Raw genomic sequence first — 17,342 nt, 5'->3', positions numbered from 1 at the left:
TTGTTCTCCAGTAGGAACAATTAACAGTTTTCTTCATGTAGATTTTCAGAACTGGTAATTGACATTTTATTCTTTTGTCAAAAACTAAGGCTGTCCTTTTAAAAGCATTCATTTTATCACACTTCAGAGATTAAATCAGGTACTTCTCACAGGATTAGTACTTCTTGCTAGAGAAGGACTGCTCTTATTTTGCCCTTACAAAGATCAATTGAAGGAGGGGTTAAATGTGCTTGATGATTTTCTGTTCAGGTAACAGGCTGCCTTCAGAGAACAGGGGTGGGCAGCTGAAGCACTTAGTCATTATATTAAATTTTCAGGCAGGAGAAAAGTACAGAACATGGAACTGGGCAGTTCTCATTTTTCTTGTGTTGTGTTCTATGAGCTGTTAGGTGACCTTGTACAAAGGAACTTGCTTTTCAAAGTTCTTTCTCCATTAATACTTTGTTCTTCCCTTGCTGTCCAAGCTAAGCACTTCTTTCAAAGCTAAATTCCAGCCTTTGTTGACTCTCTACAAATGTTACTTACATTGCTGAGTTTTGTTAAGAATTTCACAGATAGCATTACATTAACCATGTCTGTAAGCCCACAGCTATTGGATGTTTCTGCTATGACTTCTCTACATTTTTCATTTAAGTACAAACTTAGCATGCAGAATGATGCTTCACACTTTTTTTATCACACTTATTTTTCAGGAAAATGGCATTTGGATGCCAGAGTTTTCTGATGACATTTGCATTCCTGTGTCATGTGGGATCCCAGAATCTCCAGAGCACGGATTTGTGGTTGGCACCAAATTCAATTATAAAGATGTGGTTCTTTATAAATGTGATTCTGGCTACGAATTACAAGTAAGCAAACTCATTCCCTGGCACTCTAAACTTTTAGTTGTCTTTTCCTGTTCTTACGTGATGACAGAGAATATATTATGCCTGCTCTGCATTAGTGCATGCCCTTGGCTGCTACAGAAGTTCAGTATCTGCTTTTATTACTGTATATAGAATGCTCCCAGTCTGTCTGGGGTATTCTTTCAGTGTGTTAATGAAATAACTGAAGCAAGTACAAACATCCTGCTCAAGGATATGTATTCAGCGAATACCTTTTAGCATTACTTTTTAAGTGAAGATTATTTCAGCCTTCTGAAATCATATTACTTAATTTTTTTTTATTACTTCTGTGAGCAATGATACATACTTCTGGTCTTAAGTCACAGAAGAATTGATTTCTCACATGTTGCTCTTGTACTAGCTCTCTGATCTCAGATCATATTCTTCCCTCAATTTCACATCATTCCAAGTACTGTGAGTTCAAAAGTCAAAGCTTGTGAGAAATGCTATTGCCCTCAGTTCTGTGATATTGCTAGATGGTGTACAAATTATTTCTTTTTTTCTTTCCTTTTTATGAGACAGACTGCAGTTTGTTTAATGGTAGCTTTATGCACTCGTGAAGGTGGGAACACTTCCATGTTGTTTTTATTATGAGCACTGTTACCTCTGTCTGAGTTCTGGAGCACCTCTGATGTCGAGTTATCAGGATGCATGCTAACCACTTTAGAGTTCCATCATGTGTTTTCAAAAGCTGCAGTGAATTCATAAGTTGGTCTCTGAGGCACAGCATGGCTATAATGAGCCCCAGGGGATGCCAGTATACAGGACACTCAGCAAGGGGTCCTCAGGACAGAGGCTGTCTCTCCCTTCTATGTTCCATGTATACAAGCAAAATCCAGTGTCACACTTCTACTGCAGTAACACCAATGATAAATGTAAACTTTATGTACTTGGTCACTCAGTATTTATAAAAAGGAGAGTTTAGAGAGTGCACAGGTAACAACAAATCTCATCTGCATTGTATTGCCACGTGTAATAACACTAGGGATGAAGGGTTGAGTTGATATTTAGATAGAGTTGCTGTTAAATGTGTTTTTTGGTGTTAAGAGGCCAGCTTTTGTATAGTAAAAAATTTATCCATGCTTTATATACCAGCTTTGCCACCTAGTGTCAATTTGTTCTCCTGTGTTTTTATATTTTTCCTCTAGAAAGTTCAGCCCTCTCCATATAGTGCCATACAGCACTTATTCCAGACAGCTGCCCTTCTCATTGGGCTTGATTTGTAATTAGAGCGTATTAATTCAAGGGAGAATTTTGGATGTTCTTCAAGTTTTGGATTAAAATAAGAAATTAGTAAAATATGCACATGAGAAAGAAATAATATTATTTATTACCAAATTTAAAGCAGGAGTGCTTGGGACATGATGAAAGTCCGTGTAGTGTGTTCACAAACCGTAGGCTTGAATTGTTGTTGAAAAGAATGCAAGTTTAATTTTCACTAAGGGGGTACTGGAAGGAGTCGTGCCATGGTAACACATTCCTGGGACAAAGAATGGCAAAACTGACAAAAGCAGTGGTACTCCAGGGAGACAGACAAGGGAAATGACTAACTGACCTCAAGCAATTGGTCTGCAAACAATAATCTGCACTTTCCCACTCTGCTTGGGCTGTAGCATTCAGCTCCCTGTTTATGTGGGTTGCACATGGAGGGAAAGTTCACTGGGCTTGCTGGATTAGAGTTAAAGGGAGAAAAAAGGTGAAATTGTTTTTTGAGTATTGTCTCTTGTTTCACAGGGTGATACAGAACGGACTTGCCAAGAAGACAAGCTTTGGAGTGGCTCAGTGCCAACATGCAGAAGTATGTTCCATATGAGTTTCTCACTTGATGAATGTGGTCAGGGGTGGTTTTAACCAGAAAACACAGTGTTTTGTAACTGATTTATAACTCACAGTGTCTTCGTATGTCTAAAACATTTTGGTAAATACCACAGATTGCACCCCAGGAGATGTCCAGAATTACTGCTGTGTACAGGTAACAGCGTGAAGGAAATCACTACACCTTCCCACCTCTGTGCCCCTGTGCCTCTAAGGAAGCTGGGCAAACGAGTTCCACAGCAGCTGATGTTGAATACTTCCACTTTTGTATGCTTTACTTCAGACATAGGGCTCTGTGCCCAAAGGAGCTTTTGACATCCTTTCTGCTGTTTTGTCTTTGTGCATCTTCTGATAAGTCGAAGGAAAATTATTAATGATGTATTGCATTAACTTCGTGCTTAAATAAGATGAGAACAGTAGAATTTTTCTGCAACTTTGAACAAAGAGTATCAGTAACAAATTGGGAGGGCTGTATTCCTTTATGAGATTATTGATACAAGAAATAACTGTCGCGTTGCAGATTATTCTCTGTTTTGGAAGGGCGGTGTCTGAAATCTAAGCAGTGCCACTTTGAGATCATGGTTTCTGGGATTTCTAAGGTTCTTTGACCACCTTAGTTACGAACAGCTGCAGATGTAATTCTATGGATACTGGTTTTCAAGGGTACTTAGATTCTGCGAGATGGCTGATTCCCTCTGACTGCAATGCCAAAACAGAAGTTGTCTACATAAACACTTACATGGTGTTCAGCTGTTGACTTTAGGTGTCAACTGTGTAATTTCCCAACTGTGTGGCTTCCTGCCAGTACAGCCACAATTGATTTTGTCTTTCAGCAGTAATCAGGAGCACGAAGCATGACTCTGCTACTGTTCTGCTACTCAGCAGCAAATATCTGGGAATGCCCTTACAATCACTGTGCTATTCTTTCCCTGTTTCTCACAGTGAAAACACTGGAGAAGCTGTGAGCAGGACAGGCTGTATGCTGTGTGCACTATATCTGGAGCATATTCCCTTAAATTACAGGAGTATCTTGTGGGCCCCCAGAGATGATCGAAAATGGATCTGTTCAAGGAGAAGAGTTCCTGTTTGGCAGTGAGGCTTTTTACAGCTGTGACCCTGGTTTTGAACTACAGGGACCAAGCCGAAGAATTTGCCACGTTGACAAGAAGTGGAGCCCCACTGCTCCTTTCTGTAGGCGTAAGTAGCAAAGCAGAGCAACTTGTTGGCAGTTCTCCCAGTGGAGCTAACTGGCAGAGTACTTTGGTTGGCTTCCACCTGGTCTCCCTCTCCAGCTGGAGGGCTCTAACTGAAGGAGCTAGAGGGAAAGCTAGCTAAAGAGCTCTCGTTGACAGCCTCTCTCAGGCCTAAAGGGAACTCATTTTAGCATATTAAAACAGCACAAGCATAATTCTATGCTCAGGTTGCTAGAGGAGGAATGTTACATTTTATTTGCCTTACATTAAGATGTGCAAGGCCTTGATCATGACAGGCTGTGGAGGTTTGACTCTGCAGTGCAAAGGCTGATATATCCTGGATCCTTTGCATGTCTGGAGATCAAGAGTTTTCTTCTTAAGAAAAAATCTTGGTTCTGGGCAGCAGTAGACAATTAATTGTACAAGCATGGAAGGAAAGATTTAAGACTTATTTCATACAAGTTGTAAATAATATGGCCAGGCTTTATTATCTCTACCAGTAAGTTATTTTCCATCTTCTTGTGGTGACATTCTATCACTTGGATTCTTCCCTCTTAGCTTTGATGAGTGTGCCTAGTCTCCACTTTGCGACCAGTACAAGGGGGCACAGTCTTTTGTAACTGCTCTCATTTTTGTTGGAGACATCCTGAGACCATCTTCCACTGTATAGGGATCAGAGGAGCCTGAAAATGCAGCCTCTGGTTTGCTCACAAGAAATATTCTGTATCGCCATCTGGTTGAATGCATCTCATGACTTACATCATGACCATCTTACTGTCAGATGCATTAGGACAGGCTCTCTCTCTGGAGTCTGCAGCTTGAATCCCAGGAGAGAGGGCAGTTGTAAAACCCTTCTCCATACTGTATTTCCCAACTTCTTCCCATCTTTCCATTAATTCCATCTGTGAATAGAGCTGCTAGACAGGGTGTACAAGCTGGGCAGAATGAACTTTTTGGTTTGTACAATACCAAAAGCTTTCCTTCTTTTCTAGGAATTACTTGCGGGCTGCATCCCACAGTAGAAAAAGCAGAGGCCATTTCTACAGGAAACACATACAGAAGTAATGTAACCTTTGTGTGCAGCTCTGGCTACCATCTTGTTGGACCCCAGAATATCACATGTCTTGCCAATGGGAGCTGGAGTAAGCCATTACCACTGTGTGAAGGTAAACATTTTTGTAGCCTGGCATGAAGCCTGTAGGTTTTGTAGCCTGGCGTGCACTAATTTGGAATAAGGAGTAGCTTCCCTGATATGCTTGTGTATCACATGGTCCAGGGAGTGAGCTGTTTTTTGGAAGCAGTTCAGTGATATGTATTGAAAATGGTGCCTGAAAAAATGAAATGTGTCAAAAGGAACAGTATTGGTTACTAAATCAGGAGACGTAGACATCATTTTTCCGTAGCTCTTATTCTGCAATTTTATAATCTTAGTGAAAGATGGCATTGTTTACAGTCTCAGAAAATCAAAGCATTAACAAAAGACAATGGACTCAGAAATGTGGGTCTTCTCTCAGCAACCTTCTGAAGTCAGTTGCCACGTTGACATTATTTCTCTGAATTTTGAGCCCAAATCCAGCAACAGGATTGTGTTAAGGTCAGTATCAGCAGCTCAGCCTTTAGCCTTCACAGTCCTCCTTTGGACAAATACTGTGAATGCATGACATACCAGTCTGCATGCTGGTGCTTTCTGATGCTTCCACAATAGGCCCTGTTGCAAGAAATACCTGTGTTATGGATTGGGCAGCCACTACTGAGTGGTTAAAAACTAGGCTTTAAACACAAAAACAGAAAAAGAAGTGAGGTTCTAAATGTGAAGAGATAGTATTGTTGGATGACATTGTTCAAAATATAAAGTGTATAGAAACATAGTGAATTCCAATATAATTTACTTCTAAGTATGAGTTTTGTCCTTTCCTGGCCTTTTAGCCGTGAATGATAGTCTGTGCTTCTCGCTTTTTCTTTAATGGACCAACTTGTCCATTTTTTTTCCACTGCACTCTTTTTCAGGCTGTTCATGTCCCTGCTGCACATGCTCTTGGTCTCCCAGGATAGACTCTAACATTCTGCTTGCTTGCCTTAGTTTCCTTCGGCATTCTCCCATGGAGCTGACTTTTGATCTCTCCACAACCAGCTGTTCACACAGATTCTAAAGGGACCAACATGCATGTGACAGCTTCACCCAAGTAAGACAAATAATGATCTTCCGCTCAAGGCAGGTGTTAGGTTCTTGTCACCAGAGCTATGAAAACTGTGTGAGGGATCATCAGATGCTGTGCTGGGTGGTCACACAGTACATAGCTCACTGTGCATTGCAGTTCTTCAATGCTTTGCATACCTTATAGGAGCAATCTGCAAAGTTGACAGGGGAAATCCTCATCAAAGAGGAGATCACAAATATTGTAGGAGGCACCTAAGAGAAGCCACCAACTAGCAGTGTTGAAATAAGCATGATGTCAAGAAAGACCCACTTGAACAAGGTTGAGTACAACTACTTCCTCCTACCTTTTCTATTCCTGTTGCCTGACTACCATGTGTCTGCCTTTGCTAGTTTAATCTTAAGTCATCCTATTATTCTGACCACTCAGGAAAACTGAATGGTAAATGGAACGTGAAGAGAGTCTGTTGTGTAGCAGCAGTAACCCAACCTGGGCTGACTGCCTGCTGGTTTCAGAAACATAGCTGAGAATCTTGAATGGGACAATTGGTAGTTTAAGCATCAGCATCTTGCACCATCCTGCATTTCACCTGGTATTTCTTGTCTATCAAAATGGAAGTTGCAAAGGACTGCAAATTTCTGAGGTATTTCTTAGCAGTGAGAAAGAACCATTCTCATGTTCTGCCCTTTTTACCCCAGTACAAGGTCATAAACGTATCCTCCCCAGCACTGCCAAATTTTCTTGACCTGATAAACATGTGGCTGTAGCATTTATCTGTCACAGGGAGGAGCTCCTTTCCTAGCTTCTGTGCAAGTCTGTACTGTGCTAAACTCTTTTGGTGATTTTCTTGACTTATTGGTCTGTGGCTGCTACTTTAAACATACTGTATGAGTAGCTCAGGAATTGTTGCAAGTCCAAGTTTAATATCAAGCTGCATTAATGACATCTTGTTCTTTGCAGAGACCAGATGCAAAGCTCCACTTTCTTTGTTGAATGGGAAGGCAATTTATGAAAATAATACAGTTGGCAGTACTATAGCATATTTCTGCAAGAGCGGATACAGTTTGGAAGGAGAACCTACAGCAGAGTGCACAAGGGATGGAAGATGGAGTAATCCTCTGCCTCTCTGTAAACGTGTGTGTTTGCTTTGTTATGAAAAAGGGGTTTTAACTTGCAAGCATTAAAGACTAGATTACTCTTAGTTTATAATGGTAGTAATTGAGAGCAACTTCTGCAGATATTGGTAGAGATATACTGTAATTTTCTTTCGGGGTGGTCAAGAGCAGAATTTGTTATTCATAGTTGAAAAAATTGTTTAAACTAGGTTTGTAAATTTGCTGGTGTGCATCGTGTTTTTATGCAGGAACAAAGGAAGCAGTTACTGACATAGGCCAAAGCATTATCTTGTCTGAGTGTATTTGCATGACAGTAAAAGAACAAGCTATGTTCAGTGTAATTCCTTTTATTTGAAATGCTGTTAGTGAATAGAGTCGGTTAGAGTCAGCAACTTGATTCATGAGGAGCAGGTGAGAGAAAAGTGCTTGTTCAGCCTTTGGAAGAGAAGGCAATGGAGACCTCCTTCTCTTCCTTTAACTATAGGCAATGCGGAAATAAAGAAGAGCCAAACTTCTGTCAGAGGTTTGTAGTAGTAGATTGAGAGACAGTGAATCCAAGTTGCAACAAAGGAAGATCCAATTGAAGGAAGTTGAGTATTTGAAGAAACTGAAATGGGACCAGAGAGGATGTGAAATATATTTAAAAATATATTTAAAAATACTCGTATTTCAGCTGTTCAAGGCCAACCTTGTTGGTCCTGCTTTAAGAAGAAGGTTGGACTAAATGTCTATATAAATTTTCTGTCATTTTATGAAATACCACCTTATAAACATGTCCACTGTGCACACCTTTAATAGCCATCCCTGTTGTTGTAACTACCTTCGAGATCTTCTGTTGTCTTAGGGTAGTAATTGAGGCATTGTAGGTTTTGTACAGCAGCAGGCTCACAGGATATTTGTTTTATGAAGCTGGATTAATCTCTGATGTATATGAAGTCCAGCCTTTTCCATGTTCATGGTGAGATCAGTAGACTATACAAAAATAGCTCAGTAAGTTTACAGCCAGTAGAAAGTAAGATTATTATAGAATTTTTAAACTCTAATGTCTGTGCTCAGGGATCTGGATTTCATGCTGCTCTGTATTGATCCAGGCCCAAAGAATCAAGGAATGGAATGAGTCTGGCTCTTTTTATTGAATTTTTGGCAGTAGGGTTATGACAAGCAGGAAGGAAAGAAAGAATGGTGTGATTGTAAAATGTAAGATACTTTTCACTTACATCTTCCAAGATTTCATTAGAGTATGGTAGCAAGCTTTATGACTGAAGAGAATAAAAACTTTAATCATTATTTTATAACCCAGATCTCATAATTTTACAGCAAATTAAAAATGTGTCTTTTGATGAGCATCCATTTCTATGATTTGAAGTTGAAATTTGCAGGAATTCTTCTAAAGTTCCATTCCTCTCTTTCTCCCTTTTCCTCTTCCCTCACTCCCTTTCTTTCAACAGCAAACCCTTGTCCTGTGCCTTTCATAATCCCAGAGAATGCCCTTCTCTCCGAGGTGGATTTTTACGTTGGGCAGAATGTGTCCATCAGGTGCAGGGAAGGCTATCAGTTGAAAGGGCAGGCTGTGATCACTTGTAATGCTGATGAGACTTGGACTCCTACAACAGCTAAGTGTGAAAGTAAGTAAGGTACAGTACAGTACAGTAAGTACAGATCCCTGCAGTTCCGTAGGGCTGTTGACAGTGTCTGTATCAAACAGCACAAACGTGTTAGCATAGCACTCTGTATAGCTGCAGTTATTCAGAATGGAGGGATCTTTTATCTGCATATGGAGAGCTAGTTTGCTTCTAGAGACATAGGAACAACCGAAGAAGCTCTACGAAAGGGCTTGTTTTTCCTTCTAACAGTTATTTCAGAGTATGTTTATGAGTTGATGGCCACTCGTACTATTGTCTGTTCGGCTCTAGCTGTTGTTTTCTTCTCAATTTACTTTTTGCAAGCACGGCAGCCAGATTTGCTTGTTGAATGCCCTGAGAATGCCTGTGAGATTATGGTGAAGAAAGGGCTATAGGGAAAAACAGACTTTTATTGTATTTATTGACACTGTTGGAAAATCCTTTTTTTCAGAAGATGACTGGAAGATTTTTGGTTTCTTGCAAACAGTATTGGCTCGTGCAGTACCATCACCCTGCAGACTCAACCTCATGTATATCATGAGACCATCTCATAGTTTCTGCTGTATATGGTTGATTGCTGTGTTACTTAAAACTGCTGTTGCTGGTCATCTCCTTGTGCACTTCTGTTCATGTGTCACAGGTTTGCCCTGTGTGCACACTATGAAGCACCACTTATTGCATTTTTACCAGAGGTGTCTCAACATCTCCTGAGTCCTGTAGATGAAACACTGGAAACCATATCATGCAGGCATTGTAGTTCACCAGACTCTGTGTGATTTCTTTTATTTAGAGATATCTTGTGGGCCCCCAGCTCACATAGAGAATGCTTTCATCCGTGGTAGCTTCTATCAGTATGGAGATATGATCACCTACTCATGTTACAGTGGTTACATGCTGGAGGGGCCCCTGCGGAGCATTTGCTTAGAAAACGGAACATGGACAACACCACCTACCTGCAAAGGTAAGTCTTTTTTTATGGCAGAAGTATGTTTTTTATTTAAATGTTATTAACTAGCCGTGAGTATGAAGGAGTCATTGTAGTTGCAGTAGAAATAAAAGCCAAATTTTTGCTGATTTCAGTGCAGCTGTGATTTCACCCAGGGCATTTTAAGTGCAGAGCATTGCTTTATTTCCACATGAAAGAGAGGACTTCCCCAATTTTTCTCTATAGTCCTGGGTATTCCTACGGTGTTGTAACCATCACCTTTGATCCTTTCCCTCACATCTTTTGCGAGAAAGTGGCAGAACCCGTCATGTTGCTGACATGCTGAACTGCTTCAAATAAGCACTGCTAGTTGTTTTTTCACAACCAAAGATGAAGTATTGCAGAAAACGATAGTAAGAGATGCTTAGCCTTTCACTGTGTTTAGAGCTTGGCAGTTCCTGAAAATTCTTTTACAGTAAAGTACTTAAGGATGAGTTGATACAGCTCATTAAGTAGTGCACACCAGGTGCAGAAAATCTGTGATTTTAACAAAATACTAAAGATAGTCTTAACTTTCTACCTTTGACATGCCAGAATGAAGATGACATTTTTGATATATCAAGTAAAAAAAACAGTAACAGAAGATTCATGTAAATAACCAATTTTGAAGAGAAAAATGGAGGAAGCCAACAAAAAAAGATGACAAACTAAACAGTATATTCAAATGCTTTCTCAAAAACAAGAGTAAGGCACAGCAAAAGAGTTCCAAGGTCATAGAGCTTTCATTTGAGAAACATTGCCTTGTGCCATTTCCCCTCTCACTCCTGCTACCAGATCAATCTATAGCTGTGTAACTTAGCTGCATTCTGAAGTTTTATCTCAAATGTTGTAATAGCCACCTTAAACTGAGTCTCGTATTTCTCTTCAGAAATGTATTAAAAGCAAAAACCTTAGGGCACATCATTGACTCATAAACTGTGACATTCCCAGAGTTTGAGAATTCCTGCAGAAGAGGAGAGGTGCCAGAACAGTGACCTGGGAACATTGGAGCCATAATCAAAGTTGTCAGATCTGCCTCTGCTCTTGCAAGTGTCTTAGCAACCAACGTCTAAAATAGAAGTAGCAATACACCCTCCCTCCATTGCAACCACTCTGTTTAGATGAGAAACCCCTTGGAGCTGGAGGTTTCTATACAGACTAATCAGGGTCCCTTTGTCAGTGTTTTTGGTTTGAATTCTGCCATCGAAACATTAAGTAGACCTGGCTAATCTGAATTACCTACTACTTGAAAGCAGACATTTTTATAAAATTCCGGATCCAGTAGTTAAAATTGCCTTGCCTAAAAGTCACAGGTCAGCAGATTGTTTTAAGGAGACGCAGAGGCTGAGAAGTGGAGTTTTGACTTGTGAACATTTCAGGGACAGTGAAGCTGCCTCTGAAAACCGTGTTTTTCCTGGTTGTATGATAATGGCTTGGCACTGCCCTGAAAAATCAGCTGTTAAGCAGGCCAGAGGAGGACATCCATAGTAGAAGCAGCTAAGTTATTTCAGATGTTCATAGGTATCCAAAACTTCTTTTGGAAATGTACACTTATGAACTACAGAGCTCTTTCTGAAAAGCTTACCAAGTAGCTTATTATTTCTTTCTGAGCTATGGTGGCTGTAGAATTCAAGGGATCTCAGCACAAAATCCATTCTTCGTAAGCTAGATATTTAGCAAAACTTTGTGATGCTGTCTCCATGTTGTAACACTGCATTCTTCAACTGCCTCTTTGGTATCATCAGTTTTATTTCTTATTCTTACTGTGACAGAACAGTACCTTAGAACACTTGTGCACAGGATTGTAGTCATCTGCTGAAAGAATTTCTTGACATGGGTAGCTAAAAAGCTGGAAGGGATGATATGCAAAGAACTGTCAAACATGTTTCCTTTTTCCAACATCCTGTTTCCAAGACTACTGAATCCTTGAGATTGTTTGGAGGATTAAGTGTTGGGGTTAATTATTCTGAAATGCAAAATGATTAAGTGGACAGATGGTCAGAGAGTAGTGTAACAAAGTGGAAAAACCTGTCTTTGGTATGCTAGGAGTAAGAACAATTTTCTCCCTTCCTTTCACCCAAAAACTGAACTAGAAAGGACCAAAGATTCTTCTGGGAGGACTGACATGTTTTTGTGACACATGTCAAAATAATCTTTCAGAACTGCTTTATAATTCATTTGAGGGATTTACCTAACAAAAGGGCTACAGGACCCAAGCCTTTGTGGTCTACATCAGAAGCAACATGAAAGCACTCTTTGCACTGACTCATGCTGCACTTATTGTTTTTGGCTCTGTGAGTTGATTACTAATGTGTCCTGAGCCTGCTAGAAACATTCTGACCCGGTTGAACGGGTTAGTTAATGTAAACATTGTAATTAAAAAGCAGATTTCATTGGCTTCTATGGGAGAGCTGCAACCACAGCTGCACTTGCCTGAGTCACTGCTGGCTAAAGATTGTGGGCCAGATTCTGATCTGAGTTTCAGGGGTTAGAGGTATTAGGCTGGATCTGCCAAATGTAAATACCTGTGGGACTCAGCAGACTGCACAGATTCACACAGCTTGTCTAACTCCTATCTCTCCTCTCTGAAATGCTCTGAAATGTGTCATGTATTTGGTCTCTGGCAGCTTCACACTGAATGGGAGAGGTGTCTGCTGTGGAGGTGTTAACCAAAAAAATTGATGCCCAGCTAGTGAACAAGCTTTCTGAGGGACAGCAGAGGCATTGGGAAATTGTTCACTTCTACTACAGGGAGGTTTTTGGCAGAGTTCAGAACAAACACCAGGAATCTTTTCTTACCTTTGCTTGCCCCTATTTGTATTGCAGAAGTGTTACCATTTCTGTGTCCTGTGGAGGTAAATATAAAGTATGGGTTTATAAGGGGTCTCAAAAACAAAGACTGGTACTGTGGGTGTGAGATCTGATACCAGTAACTGATATCTCAGTTAATAATTCCTATTCTTTCTCCAGCAGATCAGGACTGAATTGTCCTGCTTGCTTTCACTGTAGCCAAAAAGTGAATGAGATCCCAGCTTAGTTCACCGCCCCAAGCCTTTCTCTACTATTGTCTGCTGAATGAAAAATAATCCTCACAGCTACAAACATACAGAGTCTCTCCCTATGTAAACTGATGTATAACAAGTGCACACCTAGGGATGGTACAGTCTTAGTTATTCAGTGTTTCACAACCAGGGCAGAAAGCCAGGAAAAGCATACCTCTGACTGAGATCCCAAACTGCTGAGTGGGATGGAGCTGCTGTCCAAAGCAACTTCAGTAACTAATGAAATATCCACATCTTCTCCATCAACAGAGTGAGAGAGAATAAACTACAGAAAACGTTTTTCTTGGGCTTTGAATTTGACTTGGCTTACAATTTATATACAAGCCTTTTATTTACCATCCTGTTATACAATAAAGGAATATCTTTTTGATGGAGTGGATCACAGACAATTTCAAGACTTTAAATGTATTTTTATTCAACTTACATAACTTTTCATTGCACAATAGAAATGTATTAGGCACACTATTCACTTTAGGCAACACCAGAGATAAGCCATCTATGTATTCGTAGGTATCTTTACAATAAAAATTGTTCAGAATACCTTTTTAAAATATTGCAATGTCTGTGAACTCTTCCCAGTTGCATTATCAGCTGACGTTTAATGGGAAGGCTCTGACGTTATATAAAAAGGCAAAAGCTTTGGCCTCATTTCAATGGCTTGCAAGCTGTAACTTGTAGCGTGGCATAGGTTGGTTGCATGAGTGACTCAAGTCCAGCTCAATCAGTGAAAGATCTGCATTCTTTTCAATGTGGAACTTGGGTCTGAACTAGTGTGCTAAGCCACTGTATTTAATACTAACATTGAACAAGATATGAAATACTTTCAAAGCCTAAATGCTTATTTTGGTCACCTAGAAAATAATTAAAGATAGGATGCAATTAACAGTTCAGACTGAGGTTACTCTGAGGTTACTCTGCATTCACGACTACCACTAATCAGAAGTTTGTCTGATTACTTATTTGTCCTGCAGTAGCATCTAGAAGCCACGTGTTGTTTTTTTTATCATATATGCATAGCATGTACACAAACACGAGAAAGGTTTTACTTGCTTCAATGATCTTTAAGCCTAAAATGTTTATACTTTGCTTGCCACTCAGTTTTATAAAATAGTCCTGGTTTCCTTGGCTGTATTAGCCAAGATGAAGTACAGTGTCATTCAAGTAAGTGCATAGTCCGTTGAGTTCAGGCAACATGCTGGAGTAGCATGGTAGAAAGCACTTCAGGTTCCTCACTTTTATGAGCAAGTGTTTATTAAGAGGTATGTGAACCATGGAGCACAGTCAACATGAAAGCTGGGAGAAGTTTATAATCATACCTTGAGTTTCATAGGTAAACACTTCACTGTGCCCATGCTACGCCCTTGTAGAGCTCTGCTCATTGCTGTGGATGGCAGTGCAATAAAAATTCCTTCTCCTACCACACTATCCTATCGTACTATCAGCAAACCCTTTGTAAGGCCAGACAACATAACTTTGTTTCAACTCAAGGTTAGCAGAAAGCTTGATTTTATTGAGAAGAAAAAAGTGGGTAATAGATTTTGTGTGTTCATTTTAGGGGAAAAAAAAAAAGAGAGAAAGAATAAGCAGGTAAAGCATAACATCAGCCTTTAAACATTGTCCAGGTAATTTACCAGACTGTCCTAAAAATTCAACATTTTTCTTTCTTGTTGTTGCTCGAGGACGTTTTTGTTTGTCTTAGCAGTTTACAGTAAGTAAACATGAAAGCATTATGTTTTCTCTCCTTGGTGCTCTCAATCACTGTACCTAGTAACTTGCACACAGCTAGAAAACAATATAGACATTGAAGTCAAAACCAAGTTAAGCTTGTGAGTTTTGTTATGTTTTATGTTCCAGTTAACCTTCTTGTGTTGGTCATGAAATTGTTCTGTTTCCAGCTGTCTGTCGGTTCCCATGTCAGAATGGTGGAGTCTGTGAGCGACCAAATGCCTGCTCCTGTCCAGATGGCTGGATGGGTCGTCTCTGTGAAGAGCGTATGTATATCATCCTTCATGTGTTATTTATCAAGATGTTGTAGGTAGGACAACTGAATTTTCTGCAGTGAACTCAGTGCGAAAATTAAACGTGTAAGAGCCAAAAAATGTAAAAATCACAGCTTTATTCTGCTTGACAAATTAGAATAGAAACAACAAAGCAATTGCTTGTTTGTAGACAAAGGGCTGTCCTTTGATACCCCCAAACAAAATACTTTTTTAATTGATGCAGTGGTGTCTTTTCCTGTCCTGGATCCCTGTATAATTGGAGAACTGGATCTGTTCAGATTGTGAGCAACGAAATACAACTTTTGAGCCCGTCGGAAATTTTCTGGGTGATGCTGGAGGTGCTGGGTTTTGCCATACTTCCCATTGCCTCGGCAGTGGTCTTAACATGAGGAATTGGTGAGATCTGAACCCTTCATGCTGGCAGTACCACCATAGTGCATACTCAGCTCTCTGTGTTTAATATTTTCAGCTGGAGGGGATTGAGCCCTGTGCCTGGCAGAATTTTGTTTGGTACGCCACGATTGATTTCCTTAGCGTAACATTAGTAACAATACTTAATGTGTTGTTCATGACCAAAAGACAATTTTTATGCCCCTAGACATTTCAATCTGTCATCCCAGTTCTGACCTTGTTTTCCTGTATGAGGAAAATGAGCAGACAGCTGACGAGCTAGATTACAGTTCATGCAGACACAGGCATTGGCCTTTTTTTTTTTTTTTCTCTTTACTTTGACATAGGCAGTGAGAAGCAAGGTAAAAGCTCCCCACAGTTAATGCCACCTTGATTCTGCAGTGTTGCTTGTCTGTCAAGGCACATCCAGGAGTAGAAGAGATAGGTTTAGTCTTCGGTTCTGAGAGCCTCTTCTTTTGAGTGATAGCATTGAGCACTGATTTGTCAGGGCAAGGGCCACAGGTGAGGCTGCAGAGCTTTGAAAGAATTCAGTCATAGATACAGAGGTATATTCCACAGATAACAGGATGGGTACATCATCCTTAGAAAAGCCTGACCACCTCAAAAAATGTGCAGAATACCACTACTTTGGTAATACGGATAAATCTTGGTGATATGGATTAATCCTGTGAACTCCTAGAATTTCACTGTTCCTTTCTTATCCACACTGACTGCACCTGCTCAACTTGATCTCTATAGAGGATGATCCCAACCTCCCAAACTAAAACTCTCTTAGAAGTGCCTCTCATGGGTCCAAATTTGAGACCTACCTCAAAAAAAAAAAAAAGGTTTTTGCACAGTCACTCCATTCAGTTAGAGCAGAGGAAATGGTAGTTTTAGGAAGGTTCTTAGATCGCCAGCAGCCGGCACACTGGACCACTTTGCAGATCTGCTCACAGGAGCAGCTTAGGTTGATTGATCATAGGCCATCAACTACTTGGTATCATGCAGCAGTTCTCTGGTTTCTCTCTTCCCCAGAGCTTTCAGCCACAATCAGTGTGTTGCACCCAAAACGCCTTGCATTGCTGGAGCTGTCTGTCACTGGGAGGCCTGCGATGTTGTGCATCTCATTGCATTTTCACTGGTCCAGACCAGTCCTTTCCTATGAGCAGTGCATAGTTTTCTTGTTTTGGATCCTACACAGTGGGACCCAAGGAATCCAGAAATAATCCACTTGCTTATGACTAAAGCATGAATTGATTTTGATAGCTGCCCTTCCAGAAGTGAGCATTGTCTAGGGATATTACAGGTGAGAAGCAAGCAAACAGCCTTTGCTCCTTTGCAGTGAGTACAGAGACTACAAGTGTCTGAAGTACTCCAGAAATCACTTCATTAATGGGTTGTCATCATTCCTTCTCTTTTCTGGCCACCAAGCCAGTGGTATTTGCCGCACATGCCTTCTGGGTAGATCATTCTCAACTCCATTTATACTGCATGCAAACACTTTGAGGAACAGTACAGTCTCTAGTTAAATGTAAGGGATTTTTTTGTACACCTTCCTCTTTGTTTGCAGAGGTGATTATTCTTTGTACTGGTTCTCTTCCCTTCTTCTTAGCAATATGCATTTTGCCATGTCTCAACGGAGGTCGCTGTGTGGCTCCTTACCAGTGTGACTGCCCCCCTGGATGGACTGGATCACGGTGCCATACGGGTAAAACTCCTTTTACGTGCATTCTTTTTCTTTTGGGACCCTGCTAGCAGTATCTCGCACAATTCACTAAGGACGATGTAGCAACTACCACACTTTTCAGAGGAAAACCCAGCCCTACAATAAAATTCCCAGAGCATTTGTTGTCCCCAGATGCAGATTTTTTTTCGGAGTAGTTCCTGAGCATCTTAATAATCCTCAGGGAAACGTAGTCCCAGAAAAAACAAACAGCCTTCAGAAGAGGGCTGTCTGCAAAAGCCACTAGGCGGGGGAGAGAATTTCCAAGGAGAGTAAAGCTGGGCTGTCCACTCCAGAAGTAGTTACAGTTTCACTTTCAGCTTCAACGTATTCTGTTCAGTGTCAAACTCAGAAGCAAGCTGCAGGTTCCTGTGAGGTTTTTCACCACCTCGGTGCCTGCTGTGGGGGATTCCCC

General features: G+C 40.6%; 1 protein-coding gene across 1 annotated transcript in view; it reads left to right on the top strand.

Annotated features, from left to right (window-relative positions):
• SVEP1 (sushi, von Willebrand factor type A, EGF and pentraxin domain containing 1) overlaps positions 1 to 17,342 on the top strand; it is a gene marked incomplete at both ends in the record, with an annotated part of 119,486 nt that overhangs the window by 97,958 nt on the left and 4,186 nt on the right. Inside the window, 9 exons of the mRNA XM_079548889.1 lie at positions 693 to 848; positions 2,619 to 2,682; positions 3,723 to 3,896; positions 4,885 to 5,058; positions 7,009 to 7,182; positions 8,612 to 8,788; positions 9,576 to 9,746; positions 14,707 to 14,802; positions 16,817 to 16,912. Of these exons, the coding sequence (XP_079405015.1) occupies positions 693 to 848; positions 2,619 to 2,682; positions 3,723 to 3,896; positions 4,885 to 5,058; positions 7,009 to 7,182; positions 8,612 to 8,788; positions 9,576 to 9,746; positions 14,707 to 14,802; positions 16,817 to 16,912 (1,282 nt within the window). The remainder of the gene's footprint in view (positions 1 to 692; positions 849 to 2,618; positions 2,683 to 3,722; positions 3,897 to 4,884; positions 5,059 to 7,008; positions 7,183 to 8,611; positions 8,789 to 9,575; positions 9,747 to 14,706; positions 14,803 to 16,816; positions 16,913 to 17,342) is intronic.

The sequence above is a fragment of the Tetrao urogallus genome (genome assembly GCF_951394365.1).
Source record: "Tetrao urogallus genome assembly, chromosome: Z".
Lineage (NCBI taxonomy): Eukaryota > Metazoa > Chordata > Aves > Galliformes > Phasianidae > Tetrao > Tetrao urogallus.
This window is presented reverse-complemented; position numbering and strand designations above follow the sequence as displayed.